The sequence below is a fragment of the Melanerpes formicivorus genome, unplaced genomic scaffold (assembly GCF_026170545.1).
Source record: "Melanerpes formicivorus ecotype bairdi unplaced genomic scaffold, bMelFor1.0.p_v2 SCAF_22, whole genome shotgun sequence".
NCBI lineage: Eukaryota > Metazoa > Chordata > Aves > Piciformes > Picidae > Melanerpes > Melanerpes formicivorus.
Window position 1 is genome coordinate 12,449,013 of NW_027142374.1, and position 17,348 is coordinate 12,466,360.

Consider the following 17,348-nt stretch of genomic DNA (forward strand, 5'->3'; position numbering starts at 1 on the left):
CAGGACACAAATGACAGTCTTGTCAGCTTTGGCAATTTTTCATGAAGCCTGATGTCCTTCTTAAATCCCAGCTGCAGAAATCAAGAGCTTACATTGCTGTCCCAGTTTATCACTTTTTAAAACAAATGTGTCATTTCTGACCTCAGCATGTTTGAAAAATGCCTGATAATGCGTCGTGAAATCAGTCTCAAAGCTCAGCATCCAGAAGGCAACAGAGGAACCAAAAAAAAAGAGTTTATTTAAAAAAACCCAACAGCTTATGATTTGAAGCCAAACTTGTATTATTTTTTTGTGTGTACTTGGCTCATAAGTCTGAATGTCTGAAGTGGGCAGTGTCAAGAGCAGACATAGTAAACAGCCAAGCAAAAACACAGTGCTTCCCCATGGATTGAAAGAAACAAACAATCTCATTTGATTAACTCTGCTGGAAGTAATATTTTAAAGGGTAAAATGATTCCACAAAGATGACATGTTGGCATTTGAAATGAGATGAATATAGTGCTGGTAGAAGTGCAATAATCCTTAATAACTAACCCAAAAGAAGCATCATCCCCAGGGATAAGACGGTAATTCACTCTCCATATTTAATTTGTTTCTAAGCTGCTTTTGAAACGAGACTGCTAAATAGTAAGTTGGCTTGTGATCCTAGACTTGACTTGCTGGACTTACTCTAATCATGCCATTGATTCAGCACACTTTTCAAACTAAGTCACAGGATACAAAATCAGGTGGGCTAATTCCTTAAGCTGTTTAAGCAAAAGATTGTGAACAGAGGGTAAATTTAGAGATAGGAGTCTGTTTACTGCAACCAACAAGGGAAAGATAATACATTGCCTTCACCAAGTGGTTGCAGCTAACTCTGAACAGCCTTGCGTCTGAAGATTGTATTTCAAGACGTATCCATCCTTCACAAATGCACGGAAGTCTAGGATTTCAGTCTACATTAAAGGAACAAATGACAACAATGCACTTAATTAGATTAAATAGTTGGTGAATCTCATTAGTGAGATCTTGCAAAAAAAAGAATGGAAAACTCTGGCTTATGACAAAACCACTCCAATGCTACTTCATCTCAAGTACTCAGCCTGTTCAAAAAGAAAATAAAACACTTTAACCAACCACCTTTCATCTACATTTCTGAGTTGTGCTCACTGTTGTGGTTTTATTCATTAGCAACTAGGGCCAGAATCAGTGTGACAAATGCTGTCAGACTGTTGTTTTAGCTATGTTACTGAAACCCTCAGAGAATAGATAAGGGTGTATTGACCACTTCAGGAACAGGAATGTGCAGATAATACACGATGTGCATGTTCTGCAAATGTCCTTTGCAGACAACCCTAAACTGGATGATTTCTCTAATGATGCACCTTGGCTACATTTACAATACAGTCTTGTGGAACAAAATATTAGGAACCATTGATTTTCAAGAAAAGGTAGTACTACAGGGAGCTAATAGACAACAGCTACAGTAACCTTTGACTTAAATATGCTTTGGGCAGAGACCTTAAACTGCTCTTATTGCAAATATCCAAGGCCTGCTCTAAAAATCATAACAGTCTGAACCTTTTAAATGCAAATTTGTCCTATTTATCTGGTCGCAACCCAGTGAGTAGAATCCAATAACTCACCAGATTAAAGGATACACAGGATTATATAGCAGAAGGTAATTGCAATTAACTAATATCTGGATGGCATTTAATACACATATTGTATTATTTCAATGAGATGAGACAGGATACTATTTACATTGCGATGAGCATTTTCTGTTTATAGAAATGGAATTTACAGTTCAGTAAGGTATGCAGGCGTTACACCAAGAGTGAGATGAGACCATTTAAAGTCTTGTGAATTATTGATACAAATTCATTTTGTTTTGTTTCAGGCACCGGCGCTTCTTGCAGCGGCACCAGAAGAGCAGTGCGGTTTGTAACAGGGCGGGGGGGGGGGGGGGGGGGGTGGGAAAAAAAGAAGAGGAAAGAGCAAATGTGAAATGGTGGTAATTTATTCACAATTGCTTTGAAATTTTATCTGAATTGTCTCATTATTATTCACGCATTAGAGGAATGGTCCAAAACATGACAGCATGAGTAAACAGATGCAGAGCTCGGAAAACAGGTAATCTGGCTGAATTATTCATGGCCATTATTAAACAAATGTTATATTGCTTTTGGGTAAATCTGGTCTTTTTATTTAATTTAACATTGTTTTCAAGATAGCAAGGTAATACTGATCGTTTCTAACGCTCTGAAATGAACAAAACAGGTGAAAATCGATGCCACATGGAATTATAATGTTTCAACAGTAGCTGGTTAGTTAAACTTCTAGAGAGTTTGGTGAAGAATTTGCATACACTTATTAATGGACTTCTACATACAATATCAACGCTTAGAGTGTAGCGGTCCTGTTAAAGTCTGCTTTCACTGAGTCACTATGCAAGGAGAGATTGTCCTATGAAGAAAAATCTTGGATGAGTATTTGTTTGAGACTAAACAGTAAAACTGAAAGAAAATTCACAGATTTAGTATAGGAATGGTAGATAAGACTATGAAAGCTAATATGGTGAAATTGCCTAAAAACTGCAATAAATTCTGCTGCCTACTGAAATTATTAAGCCAACAATAAACAGGAAGAATGGAATACGAAAACCTCATTGCATAGTGTGTCATCATTCTTTAATGAGGCATTCCTTCAACCTTTTACCTCTTTAACACCTTTGGTGATCTTACATTATGTACCTGTAAGATATTCAATGTTCTCTTTTAGAGATTAAGCCTATAGGAAGTATGAAATCTCAGGAATGTACTGTGTCAGGTAATGATGCCCGAATTATGCATCAAAAAACCTTGGTTTAGGTTCAGAAGATGATTTTGAATGAATAGCTATAAATTCTACTAATTTATTTCAAAAGGGACTTCTCATATATACCCTCAAATATTTAAGACGCTTTGTACTATTTCTCAGGAATCCATATCTTCTCAAAGTGCTTTTTGTTTTCACTTGAAGGCAGCATGGACTTAAAACAATACTGCAGGGAATGTACCGTTCCATAAAGCACATAAGGATGGCAGGATCCAGGAGACACAAGGCATAGAAAATTGTTGAAAATGATTAGATGGTACAACACATACTGCTCTTGAGTCATAAGTTCCATTTATGGTCACTTCTACTTCCAATAGATAGGATATTAAAAAAGGCAATAAAAATGAAGTTACATGAATAAACTTCCAGAAATGAGTGGAGTTCCACCAGTGATCGTCTCTGCGCTGGTAGAGGTAGAAGAATGGGGATGTTATGAACAGGGCAGCAGTCACTACAACAAATGAGCCTCAATGCGGAGCCAGTGGAGTCCTTGGCGAACGTAACGAACCAGATTGGTCATACTACTGTGTTGTGTCAATGGTCCCATCACTGAGTCCAGGTCTACAAAGAATTCTGCAATACAGAAGAATCAGAAGTTATTGTTTTGGGCAGTGGTGCAGAAATACATGTATGGCATACTGTGATTTCCCACTCAGTAGCAGCAGTGCAATTAGAAGTTCTCAAAATATTGCACACATGAGCACATGGTCAGTAGGAAAGAATTTCAGCAAAGGCAACTATATGTTTAAATAGCCCAAATTAGATTATCCATGCTGGAAGTCAACCACAACATGGTAGGAGTGGTTGCCAATAGTCTTCCTTTAGCTCTGATGATCTGCGCTTTGATTTTTTTGAGATGAGATTTGCTGACTGCATGATTTAAATAGCTGGCACTGAACTGTGGTATTTCCTTTTCCATGATGTACCCTCTCCTGGGCACAAGGAGTTAGTCTGGATCTTGTAGAAGACCTTGCTTTCTTTTTCCCCCACCCTCCAATTTCTGTTAATGTCACTGAAGCAGTTTTGGCCCATCTTCCTGCTGCAGCTGCAGGCCCCAGAAGACACTTATGAGGTGGAAGGGGAGAAGGAAGAGGAGAGAGGGAACATATCAGGAAAATAGCATCTAGGAGATGGGAACATATAAGGGGAAAGAAAAAACAGGTAAGGCGATTGGGATCTGGTGCTGAAGGGTTAACAGGAGGTCACTAAACAGACAACCATAGTTAGGAAGCAACGCTCCAGTTTACTTTATGCCATGCGTTAGATGCTCTTGGGTGAAAGACTAATCCTGTTAGGGCCAACAGACCTTTCCTAATTGCTTTCAATGGCGAACTGGACTGTGTCCTCTGTTCTCCCACAGCTTGTCTTTTCGCTCTGCACTGGTGTGCAGGCTTTCCCACATATACAACACTTACACTGTATTTAGGCAAGTGGGAGCCCACTCTCAGTGAAAGGCCCTCAGAGCTCAGATAACAGCCAGCAATCACAATAACCAGTGTCTGAGCCCTTACGTTCTCACCCTGTCTAAAAGCCAGTGCTGGGCACTCAGCCAGCTGACGCTGTCTTGCCTGCAATTCAGGAGAGCAGATGCAGGGTACAAAATCATTATCAGTACTTTCTTCAGCAAGTTAAGTACCGCTTTGAGGTCTTCTATCCAAGTATTGACAGTCTGACCCTGGTCAGCTTGGGAGCTACAGCAGTATCACAGCACAAAGTGATTTGGCTGGAGGCAAGCATAATGAAAGCTTAGGGCTATCACCAGTTGCTAACGTTAAGGTGCAGCAGCCAGCAGTTACTTTTAATCTTCCTTCCTCTGTCTTTTATTCCCCTCCTCCAGTGTAGAATCAATACATTTAGAAGTGGAATAATGCACTGTCTTGCTCACATTCTAGTGATCTCATTCTAGGCTCAAATAATTAGTAATTGCTTTAACCACTGAGAACTCACCTTAAAGCCTTATTTCAGCTTAATATTTCTTACAAAAGCTACAAGCACTGAAGCCACTTATTAGATGTGTTAGTGAAAGCAGAGGCCTTTGTCACTCCTGAGCTGATCGTTTTCTACTGTGGGGAAAAGTGCTGCTAACTATGGAAGTGCAAAAAAATTACTTGATATTGCAAAGTCAGCTGAGAGTTTGATGTTATACAGGGTGGACAAGTCTCTACAGTGATCCAACACAAGCCAGCCCCTGGGCTGGCTTAGGGAAGACTGCAGTTTAGCCTGGCTTGCTACAGGTGCAGAGTTTATGACAAATTCCTCCTACTATCCCATACACTGCAAACTACTGGCCAGGGGAGGCTCATCTGGAGCTACATGGCAGGATGTTCCCACTTTCCTTTTCAAATCAGATCAGCTTGGCAGGTCACAGCTCTGCTCTTCTCCCTCATGCTATGCCTTTTTATTTTAATGGCACATCTTTTGTCAGGCTGACAAGAAAGGCTTCTGTCTCCTGCTCTGAGCCAGTTGGACATGAGTCAAGTCCAAACTGGGAGTGTGCAGGCATACTCAGAGGAGCACAAAACCTAAGCTGACAGCCATGGACAAGGAGAGGCTGTGCAGCTCCTACAACATGGAAAAAATTTCTTGTGTCTATATGGGCATGACCTAAGAAACATCTATGACAGTAGTAAGACCCTGAGGTAAAATCTATTAGACACTACAATCATGGGGCCACATTTTTATACCCTTCTCTATTAGCTCATCAGGGCCATGCTCTTGGGCAAGAGACTCCCTGTAATGCAGGAAAGAACAGAAACAATAAGAGCTGACCACGAAAAAAAACAACAAAGCAACAAAAACCAAACAAAAATCCAACCCAAACAAACAAACTGAAGTTTATTTGTGTTCAAACATGCAACTTACTACTAACTGAGCATTTAAATGGAAATAAAGTATATTTCCAGGCAAAAATGTAAAGACAGATATGCTACTGCATGTATTTAACTCTCGTCTCTCTCCAATGGTTTATAGTATTTAAATTAAATTTGAAGTAGTGTGAAATTTCCATCCCCTGTAACATGGCTGCAGTTTGTGAAATAAGATATAAAAGAACAGGGCACAACCCTAGATGTCTTGTTCATCTGAGAAACCCTTACTCATACATCCAGCCCTACTAAAGTCAAAAGGACTGCTCATCTGAATAAAGATTGTTCCTACATGGCTTTGCAGAACTGGGTTTATTTGATTGTAAATCAGAACAAGAACAAAGACGAGTGTAGGGGGGGGAACACAGAAAGAGTCAGCAGGCTTTTTCTCATCCAGCTTGAGGACTGATAACAGCAGTGGCTGGGAACATTTTCTGTCTGCTGGCTGAATGCCTGAGCTATTTTGATTCAATACCAAGTAGAACGTTTAACAACTCCACAACGCACAGGGCTAATTACGAGATTATCGCCATCTCTTTCTCCTATCAGAGCATCCTTCTGCATTCCCACTGTAACGTTCTGCAGTACATTTGACAGGGAATCACTTTCACATTTTGTGAAAATGAATGCAGCTATGGAAAAAATCCAAAATGACTGCACTGCTACTAAATTAACCAGTGCGAACAAAGACAAGAAGCAGTGGGGAGGACTGGACAGAACTTCTATTATTGTTCCTCATCCAGGGATAGATCATTATGACCCATCATTCAGACATAAAACTCTATAAATCTCAAGCTTAGTTTCTCTAAATCAGTGGAAATTTGCCACTGACATTAATGGGAGAAAGATCAAGCTGCATAGAGTGAGAACATTTGTCAGGAAAAGTCAGCCATCTGAAATTGCAGCATAATTTAAGAGAATGAGCCAATTCATGGTAAGAATATCTCCCACTTAGGTTCTGCACCTCTAGTGTCAAAAGAAAGCTTTGTCTATGATTTGTTTAAGCCCAAAGCTGGAGTCTGAATAATTACATTATCACAGGGAAGTTCACAGCTGACCAACAATAGGCCGGATTTGTCCTTTAGTTACATCTGAGCCACTTCACTACGCTCGACATAAACCAGTCACAAACTGCTTGCCAAAATTCCTTTCAAACAACTGTAGTAAAGATTTAATTTATTTTTTTTTTTAGGGATAAACAAGCAGATTTGCAATCCAACCATAGAAGACTCAAGGTCATGGCTTTCAGTGGACATCTAATAGGATTCCCTGCATAAACATAACATCTAATGTTTGCTTATTATCCTAGAAAGCATTTTAATAATCTTAAACCTGTTGACAGAGTACTCTGAAAATAACCTCCGTGCTCTATGAGAAGCTGAAACTGTGAAAGAATTTGCAGACTCCAAGGCTCTCATCACTTGGGGCTCATGTTCACTAAATTATTTGCCAGCTGCTCAGATAACCCCATGTTCAGCGTGTGTTACACATCCCCCTCTGTGCTTGACAAGAGAAGATACGCATTGGCTACAGTGACCAGCAAGCAGATTTGCTCTGTTTGCTCAAGCTGTCACAGTTGTGCTCTTAGATGTGGTGGTTCTGAGTCCCATGCCCCACACCATCTACAAGAACAGAAAGCAAGCTGAAGCAGATAAACCGAAGGGGACAGAGAAGCAGCGGAGGGGGGCACCTTTGTTCTCCTTAGTCAGCTTGTCAGCCATGTCCCAATGCTCATAGCTCCGCAGGACGTTGTTGGTGATGTTGACGTGGCTGGCAGCCATGTGGTGGATGCGCTGAGGGATGGTGATGGTCCCTGCTGAGGAGGAACCAGCGGTCCCTGCACTGCTTCCTGCAGAGCTGACAGGGGACGGGCTCAGGGACATGGGCGATGGTGTTTCTGTGCTCCTGCAAAAGGTAAAGGAGTTATGAGTCCCTTTCACACACACCACTTCATCGCCATCCTAAATGCACTTGTCTAAATGCACCTGACTGCACCCCAGTCTGGGCAAATGTGTAGCAGTATCTCCTGGTTTTACGAGAAAGGAAAGCTTATAAACTGGGAATGATTGAAAATAAAAAAGGGATTTAATTCTCCCTATAAATGAATCTGTTATTAAGAAAAATAAAAATCTATCATAGAGCAGTCTTTCAGAGACAGAAGTATCTCATAGCTGTAATGATTTTTCTACCTGCTACCAGAAGCTGCAATGGCAGTTAGAAAACACTCAATGTGCAATATTGGCTTATTATCAAAGCATTTTGTGGAAATCACAATGACAGTTTGCTCCAAATACAGTCACCACAACAAGTAAAGTGCAAGTCTTAAAAGCACCCTGCAGAGCAGTATTAGGAGCTGAGGGTACTGTAGGATTATGAATATCTCTATAGGATTCTTGATGATTGGCTATGGAGATTTGTTTCTAATTGCCTGCAGTTTGTCCACACAGTTTTGCAGAGAGCAGTGTTTTAAGTTACCTACTTAGTGCAGCACTAATGTTCCAATATAGATTTTCCTTTAATTCTAAGCCTGGCAATTAGGAATTGCCTGCTGGCTGCAGGCAGTGTGGAGGTCAGCACAGCATGCCCATGTTTGGAGCTGTGCAGCACTGCACTCCTACAGACAGCTACTCTCTTGGAAAATTTGCAGAATCATACAATCATAAAATTGTTTAGGTTGGGAAAGATCCTTTAAGATCACCAAGTCCAACCACTAGCCTGACACTGCCGAGCCCACCACTAAACCATGTCCCTAAGTGCCACATCTGCATATCTTTTAAGTGCCTCCAAGGATGGTGACTCCATCACTTCCCTGGGCAGTCTGTTTCAGGGCTCAACAACCTTTTTGTGGAAGAAATCTTTCCTAATGTCCAATTTAAGCCTCCCCTCGAGTCTGTTTCCTCTTGTCCTTGCTACTTGGGAGAACAGACTGAGACCTGGCCTCACTACAACCTCCTTTCAGGTAGAGAGGGATATGATGTCCTCTGAGCCTTCTCCAGCTTGAACAATCCCAGTTCCCTCAGCCACTCCTCATAAGACTTCTCCTCTACACTCTTCACCAGCTTTGTTGCTCCAGCACCTCAATGCCCTTCTTAGAGTGAGGGGCCCAAAACTGAACACAGTATTTTGAGGTGCATCCTCACCAGTGCCAAGTACAGGGGTACAATCACTTCCCAGGGCCTGCTGGCCACACTGTTTTTGATACAAGCCAGGATGCTATTGGCACTTTTGGCCACCTGAGCACACTGCTGGCTCATATTAAGCCATCTGTCAACCACCACCTCCAGGTCATTTTCTGTCAGGCTACTTTCCAGCCACTCTGTCCCAAGCCTGTAGTGTTGCATGAGGTTGTTGTGATCCAAGTGCAGGACCCAGCATTTGCTCTTGAACCTCATACCACTGGCCTCAGCCCATAAATCCAGTCTGTGCAGATCCCTCTGCAGAGCCTCCCTACCCTCAAGCAGATCAACACTCCCATCCAACTTGGTGTCATCTGCAAACTTATTGTGGAGGCACTCTGTTCCCTCATAGAGATCACTGGTAAAGATATTAAACAGCACTGGCCCCAACACTGAGCCCTGTGGAACACCAGCCACTAACTCAATTTATCTCCATTCACCACAACTATTTGGGCCCAGCCATCCTGTCAATGTTGTATCCAGTGAAGTGCACGCCTAAGTCATGAGCAGCCAGTTTCTCCAGCAAAATGCTGTGAGAAACAGGCTTTCCTAAAGTCTAGGTAGACAAAACTCACCCACTAAGGAGGTCACCTTGTCACAGAAGGGTATCAGGTTAGTCAAGCAGGATCTGCCTTTCATAAACCCATGCTGACTGGGCTTGATCTCCTGGTTTTCCTGTATGAGCTGCATGATGACACTTAAGATGATCGACTCAGTAATTGTTCCCTGGCACTGAGGTCAGGTTGACAGTTTTGCAGTTCTTCCCATCCTCCTTCTGGCCCTTCATGTTTGCTAGTGACAACACAGTTGCTCGTGCACAGTCCTGAACATGAAGTGTGGTCACAGACCTGCACTGCTGGTATCTTGCAGGTGCTGTAGGATAGATTGACACCGCGGCACAGCCTTGGGCTGACAGGCATTTATGGTAACAGCTTTTGCTGCAGATTTTCCAGCAGTGCCTTGCTATTATCTGTGCTCAACAACAGGCTCCTGTGAGACATCTTTTGTTCCAGAGCTAGAGACCACGTTAATTCAACAGCCAGTTGCTTTTTACACAGCTGATGTGTTATAGTTAAGCACATCCTATGGCAGAAACGTTTTAAGTCTCAGAACATCCTGGTTACTTGACAAGCCGCAGTGTCTTTAATGCACAGAAGAGATGAACTATACTAGATTTGTTCTGGGAGCAGTTAAAAATCATAAGTATCTGAGGAGACCAGGAGTATTTTGTTAGAGCCACTTACAACAAGCTGACGCACTTCTGCCAAATAAAGCACATTGTTCATTGGATTTACCCTGTTGTGCACAGCCATTATTACTGTGGTGAGTCTATTAAATCTCTCTATTTTCTGCTTTCTGTCGCTAGAGGTGGGAAACATTTCTGTAATGAAACCAGGGAAAATTTGTTTCATTGCCAGCCTGGAACTCAGGCCAACTTTGCAGAGGTTCACAACCCTTTCAAACAAAAGTGGCCAGAAATTCCAATAAGTCAAGCTGAGATTTTTGATGGTTTGAGAGCCTGAGCAGACTACACTTCATGGCAATGGATGTTTTGCCTCGTTCAAAAAAAAAAAGATTTAAGAACACCCTGCTGTCTCTCCATTCTGAACTAGGCTGCTTATTCATCTCCAGTGGTGCCATATCCTGATCATGTTTGGTCTCTCCTCTGTGGTGTGCAACTTCTCTTCCCATCTGGTACAAATTTGAAAGGAATTAAGAGGAAACTGTACAGGGAGTAGCCCTGGGGAAGGCCAAACACAAACTGCCAGTGGCAGCAACCAGGTCTGTGACAATCCTTAGTACCAGCAGGAGACACCTAAGATACATGGCAACTCTCAGCCAGCTGGAGAGCTTTTCTTCTCCGTCTCCAGACAAGAAGGGATGGAAGACCTGAGTGTGGACTGTGGTCTTTGTGTGCTGGATCACAGGTATTGCAACACTATTATAATGAGTTATATTCAGTAACTCTTATATGTCAAGTGCTTCCTTCTATGAATAAAATCCAGAGATGTTAACTTTCAGGGGTTTATTTCCTTGCCTCCAAAGTTAGTGGGAAGGCTGATCAGCTGGGTGTTATGCTAGATGTGATACTGACCTAAATGCTGAATTTCTGTGCCTACCTTGTGGCCAGATAGGAATTTTCACTTAAAGTTAAAATCCAGTGATTCTAAATCCTGGGCACCTAATCAACTCCTTTAAATAGCAAGGGAGACGCCAGCACCTGCAGAGCACAGACCTCATAGGGATCTATTGTTAGACAAGAATCAAAGGACAACTTTGGCTCCATGTGAGTTTTAGGTATAAGGCACTTAGGCAAGAACAGATGTGTACTGCTCTAGTAGTCTATTTCTGCACTGAAACTCCATGTAAAACTTACTGTGTTTTCATTGCAATTCAAGGTTTCACTGACATTTAAATGCCTCGAAAAACTGGCACATATTGAATAATTTAATTTAGTACTTGCTTTCCCAATGTTAAAATATCTTTTCAGCTTTTATTTAAAGTCATGTTGTATTTCATCAGTTCAGTTTGTTATAATCTATACTTAGACCTCTATGTACACACACATATTATAAATACTTGAATGTGTATTTGGTACGTGTGTACATATATATATATATATATATACACATACCCCAAAATATTTTGAACTATCTAAGACAATATTTTCCTTTAGGCATAATGTTGAAATTTTTGAGTTTGCAGTGACTGAGAACAAAGTCTGTCTGGAAATTTAATTCTTTGTGTGCTAACCTCTGATCCCTTCTACAGTTTTACTTTGTTTCCTTGGAGTGTCTAATAGTCACTTCTTCTTATGAACCATCAGAAAGAGACCACTGATTTTCACTTAGAATTCAGCCTACTCAGACAAAGAAGGAAAGAAAGATGAAGTCTTTGCTTTACCTCTATCTGTATGCACAGTCAGGAGAAAGGAGCAGGAGAAACGTGCCAAGTGGCAATAGAAATGGCAAGATAAAGGAAAGATTGCAGCAGCAAGGCACCTTCATTGAACAGCATATCATAACTGCATTACCCTGACTTCATAGCTGAGGCTAGGGTGTTTTAACATTAGCACAAAGCCACTAATAATTGGTTGACTAAGTGCCTTCACATTTTCACCACTATTATGCCTTCAGTTTTATTAAACAGCACTTACCATATATCAATGAAATATTCATTGGCCTTTCATTACTGAACAAATCATTGAAAAATCATTGCAATGAAGGCTAACTTTACTTTGGCTTCCTGAAATGACATGGCACTTGCTAGATAATTAACAGGTATTTTTATGGCTTTCATTTGGCTTGAGAAGCAAGTTGTCGAAGACAAGCACAGACCCACCATAGCTGATTTTAGACTTAACAGGGCTTTGCACAAAGATGAAGCTGTGTTTCAGCTCTTCCTTCCTACCCACAGCAGATGGCTCACATGGGTAACTGATTTAGTCCAGTGGGAGTTCTTCATCCCCACAAACCCAAGGCAGCTATGATCAATTCTATAGCCAGAAAGAATATTTTCTACCTGCCACATATTTGAAACATACTTGTAGCTCTCCCAAACCACTGAGTCATGGTCTGACCTTTTCCTTCAGAGACACCAAAACATTTCCCCCCACTTCTTTGAACCACTTGTTCCCACACAGAAGTACTCAGCAGAAAATACTCACTTTCCATTGCCGCCCCAAGGTGAGGGGGCCTGTGAGGCTTTTGAAGAGTTCTGTAAGCACAAAATAAAAATGTAAATAAATGCAGCTGAATATTGATGACACAACACTCAACACTCCCTGCTTTTGTTACAGGAGCTACATGTAGCAGAACAGCTCTGCACATCAGTCCCATAATTGAACGGATGTTGGATTATTGGTAGATTCCAACTACTAGCTTGAAAGTCACTTGATGAAAGAGGTAATACAGTAAAGCTCCAGTAAAAGCAGAGGTAGTTTACAAAGAAGTGGTTTAATTACTGCTGAAACTTATCTTACAAAATAACTTTCTCAGAGTGCAAATCACTTCTTATATTTAGGGGGACCTGTAATCTTTTAATGCAAACAAAAAATAATTTGGGTTGATGCCTAAACGAAGTTAATCCCTCCCAAATTGCTCGGGAAGGTGGCTTGGGATTCAGATAGTAGCAAAAGTAAAACCAGTAATAACCTGCTTGTTTTAATGTATTTTACTTGCACAAATTGACTATCCTTACCTGCTTACTCATTTTGCCTTTGTATAGTGCCTTGTACAACCCTGCACAAAAAGATTTCCCAGCAACAATAAAGCCCAGAGTTTTCCACTCTTGCTCAGACAGGCTGGTATCTTACTGCTGTAAACTGTGGTAGCACCAGGGCTGAAGCTACCTATGTATGCTTTCTGAAAACAATTGCTCTGAGCTCCTTTGCAAAAAAGTCAGCATGCACAATGAAAATGCTATCAAATTTTACAAGTTCTCTGCAAAGTATTACTGTCATTCTTACATGACTCATCTGGTTACTGCAATCACTATTTTGTGTATGAGGCACAGAGACCTAGTGCAGCACAAAGCTACCCAGGGCATGGCCCAAGGTAATGCAGCTGACTCCGGGAGCAAAATCTTACCTTGACTTCTAGAACACAGTTACACTTGCCAAGAAGTATTGACCAAAGAAGAAAACACTGCCTAAAATATGATACTGGCCTTGCTTATATGTTCCTATAAAGCATGTCACAGTGTTTTATTAAAGATGTGAGCATGAACTGGAGTGTTTTGCAGTACAGAATATATATACTGTATATTTTTGCTTCCCACTCATATGTAAGAAGGAGGGAGATCCTAATCTCCCCTGTGAAATCTTCAGAAATGAAAAAGCAACTCTGATGTTCGTTTCTATTATCTGGGGAGTGTTCTCAACGGTATCTGGAGTCAAGATCTGTCAAGATTAAAATACATTTCCATTGGAGGTAGTTATTTGACAATGAAAATACTTGAAATATTTTTTTTTTCAGTGTCCATTGGGAACACAAGTTCAAAAACATTTAAAAAAAATCTCAAATAGATTAGAATAGAATAAACCAGGTTGGAAGAGACCTTCAAGATCATCGTGTTCAACCCATCATCCACCACCATCTAATCAACTAAACCATTGCACCAAGTACCCCATCCAGTCTCCTCCTAAACAGCCCCAGTGATGGTGACTGCACCACCTCCCTGGGCAGCACATTCCAATGAGCAATCACTCTCTCTATGAAGAATTTCTTCCTAACATCCAATCTAAACCTCCCCTGGCACAGCCTGAGACTGTGTCCTCTTGTTCTGGTGCTGGTTGCCTGGGAGAAGAGACCAGCTCCCGCCTGTCTACGACCTCCCTTCAGGTAGTTGTAGAGAGCAATAAGGTCTCTCCTGAGCCTCCTCTTCTTCAGGCTAAGCAACCCCAGCCTCAAATGTGCCAGTTTTGCTAATTTTAAAAAGTTTGCCTTAAATTTCAAACATTTATTGTTTTAGATTCCATTTACTTGGAATTGTCTCCAAATTTCCAAACTACCGCTATGATTAAAAGATTATTTTCTGGTTTGAACCATCAGAAATATAAATTTGAAACTTTTAATTGGAAATTAATCAGAATCAGTCCTGTCCACAAATGTTTTCAATTTGGACAAAGTATGAAAAGCAATTCTGTCAAAAAATTCCTCCCCAGCCGTGCTGCAAACAGTGGGCTGCTTTTCATGGTTAAACTGGTGTAAAGTTTTGAATAACAACTCAACTCAAAGAGTTAATCTATGTCATTTGTATTGCAGATTCTTGCTAGCAAGCACAGAGAACACTGTGCAGAAATACAAAATTAGTCTATAGTTAATAGCTCCCATTCTTTTCTTTCCTTCTCTTGTGCTTTTACTACAAAAATGGTCCTAGACATTCCATCTGCATACACTCAAGCATTACTTCAAGCAAATGAGTTACAGTGCCCACAGCACAGGCACAGTAAAATTAGCTGAAATACTCAGCTTCAACTGGATGCCTAGACCCAGCATTCCTGATTTGTCTGTTTTATCACATTTTACATCTTTTTTTTCTCTTATTTTCATTTACATTAAAAGACATTTTCTCTGTGCAGATGCAGTAAAATGGTCTCACGCTGGGAGTAGTAAGATGTTCTTCATTGTACCTATTTGCACATCTAGAGAATGTAAAGTGGTTTTAAGGGAAGAGAGAATTCCCCTGCCTCCTCTTTAAAAAAAAAAAAACAAAAACCAAAAAATCATTACTTTCTGAAGAAAAGGTTTATCAAATGATTTGTCTAATAACCTGTTTTTAAGAGACATTCCATATTTATCTGGAAAAAAATCTGAAGTGGATGGAATACATTTCATGAAAATGCTGAGGCTGTGTCTGACTCAAATTTAATTTGTTGTCCAAATCCCTGATTGAAAACTCTGTGAATACAACAGAAGCACTCTTAATGACTTCAAGAGAGCCTCAATTTGAGCAGAAGATCAGTAGTGACAGTACTGAAGTTACAGATACATGCACCCATAGAGGACACCAGGGAAGTTAGGACTAAGTGGTGGTTGCTAGCATGATAGTACTGGAGTTTTATAGCAGAAGGACCATTTTATCACCATTACTAGAAAATATTAAGACTGCAGTGTGAAAAGTTTTACTGGCTTGCAGTGCTAATATGTTAAAGCTTGCAACAAATTCACAGAGGCTGACAAAAACAGCAAAAAACGACTGATGGGCTGACAAACCTGTATAATTATGTAATTATAGCATAATATATGGTGCATGCCTTAAATAGCATTAACCAGCAAAATATACATATCAAAACCCTGGCAGAGCTGAAGGAAGATTCTGTTTCTCCCTTATTTTAGGAATGGTAAGGACTTGTCATTCTTACATGGGTAAACAGCATTTGATGTGGTAGAGGAAGACACCACTGAGTGATGTCAAGGTAATGGTATCTTCATCATTCAAGGTAAAGATAAACATTCAGGTTGTAGGTAAGGCAATTTGAAGTTCCACAGAAATATAAGGAGAAATCTCTGAGTCTGCAGTAAGGTTCAGCAAATCTCACTGAACTTGGAATCCAACTGAAGTCTAAGAATTTCCTTCATTATGGTTCAGTGGGGGTCAGTTCATAATCACTCACACATTGAAATCTTGAAAGAATCAGTTTCCTTTACAGAAACTTGCATAAACATTACATGATGTTGAGAATAATGTTATTTCAGTAGAATTATTGTTTATAGTTCTTTGAATCAGGTGACTAATCCAAAAATCTCTCAAATTACTTCTTTCCTTGTTCCCTGGCAGACACCTTGCCTGCATTTCCCAAGGGTGAAGTTAAATGTGGGACTTTAAAGTCACACAGTTATAGCTGCGGGAGCTCTCGGTGCTGGTGTGAATTTCATTTCATATCAATAAATTAAGCACAATAAAGATTACCTTAAAATATTCCATCAGAGATCTGGAGTACTTCATAGCATGGTCCTTCTTTAGTTTAAACATTCTCAAGTAGAGAAGTGATAAGCATCGGTAGCTGTGGTAATTAGGAAAGGATTATGTTAATTCCATTGCTTAATGAAACCTATAAACTGGGGGGAAAAAAATGCTGACCTGTATTTTGCAGTTTCTGTTCTAGAGGTTAGATTTTGAAATGTAGCAAATGGATAAATGGAAAAAAAAAAAAAAAAGTGGTCAAAAGCATTAAACTCCAATCTTGATAAGAGTATAAATTAGAAGAATAAATGTTTAGTCAGCTGCTGAAGAATCCATTTGTTATCCTTTAATAGTTTAATGGAAAACAAGAATAATGATCTTCTGTAAGCTGCTTAAGTAATTCAGTACTTTAAAAGTCCTCCTCAAGATTTTAGCTGCTTCTCTCATTGTCGCAATGGGACTTACCATAAAACTGCTAATTTCTTGTCTCCTTCCGTGGCAGAAGAGCCTGTGAAATTCTTAAGTCTCATTGCATACCTTGTTAGAAAGGTGAGGAGAAAAGAAATTGAGAGTTAAGACATTTCTAGGAATACTAGTGACACTCTGAAAAGTAACAGCCACATACATTCTTCTCCAACTGCAAGAGTTAATGGTCACATTGTTCTGCAACAATGAGATCAATGTAAAATGCAACAGAAAGCATCACTTAAAATTTGGAGGGCTAAAGTAAATTACTAACCAATCTTCTACGCCTATGAGGTGAACTATTCTTGGGCATACCAATGACAGTATATCCAGCCACCTAGGCTGAGTCCTGCAAGCATTTGTGGTGAGCGTTGTACAGAAGCATAAGATCTTGGCCTGATATGTACTGAAGAGCACAGTAATATATAATCAGATTTTACAGATAATACTTTGGAATCAAATGATACCTTCAAAATCCTTCTCATAAATGCTTTTTTTTCAGAGCCTCTAATACATTTCATCTAGAAAAAGGTTTTAAATACAGGAAAGGTCAGGTTCACAGCTTTTTAATTCTTGG

At 40.2% G+C, this 17,348-nt stretch overlaps 1 protein-coding gene across 3 annotated transcripts in view; it reads right to left on the reverse strand.

Moving 5' to 3' along the window:
• Nucleotides 1–219: 219 nt before the first annotated feature.
• The window catches only part of AFF2 (ALF transcription elongation factor 2), a 438,357-nt gene continuing 421,228 nt past the window's right edge, over nt 220–17,348 (reverse strand). For all 3 annotated transcript variants that reach the window (XM_068152207.1, XM_068152206.1, XM_068152205.1), the window contains exons 17-21: nt 16,772–16,843; nt 16,313–16,406; nt 12,567–12,616; nt 7,414–7,628; nt 220–3,432 (exon numbers count right to left, since the gene is read on the reverse strand). In XM_068152207.1, coding sequence (XP_068008308.1) covers nt 3,311–3,432; nt 7,414–7,628; nt 12,567–12,616; nt 16,313–16,406; nt 16,772–16,843 — 553 coding nt within the window. In that variant the 3' untranslated portion in view covers nt 220–3,310. The remainder of the gene's footprint in view (nt 3,433–7,413; nt 7,629–12,566; nt 12,617–16,312; nt 16,407–16,771; nt 16,844–17,348) is intronic.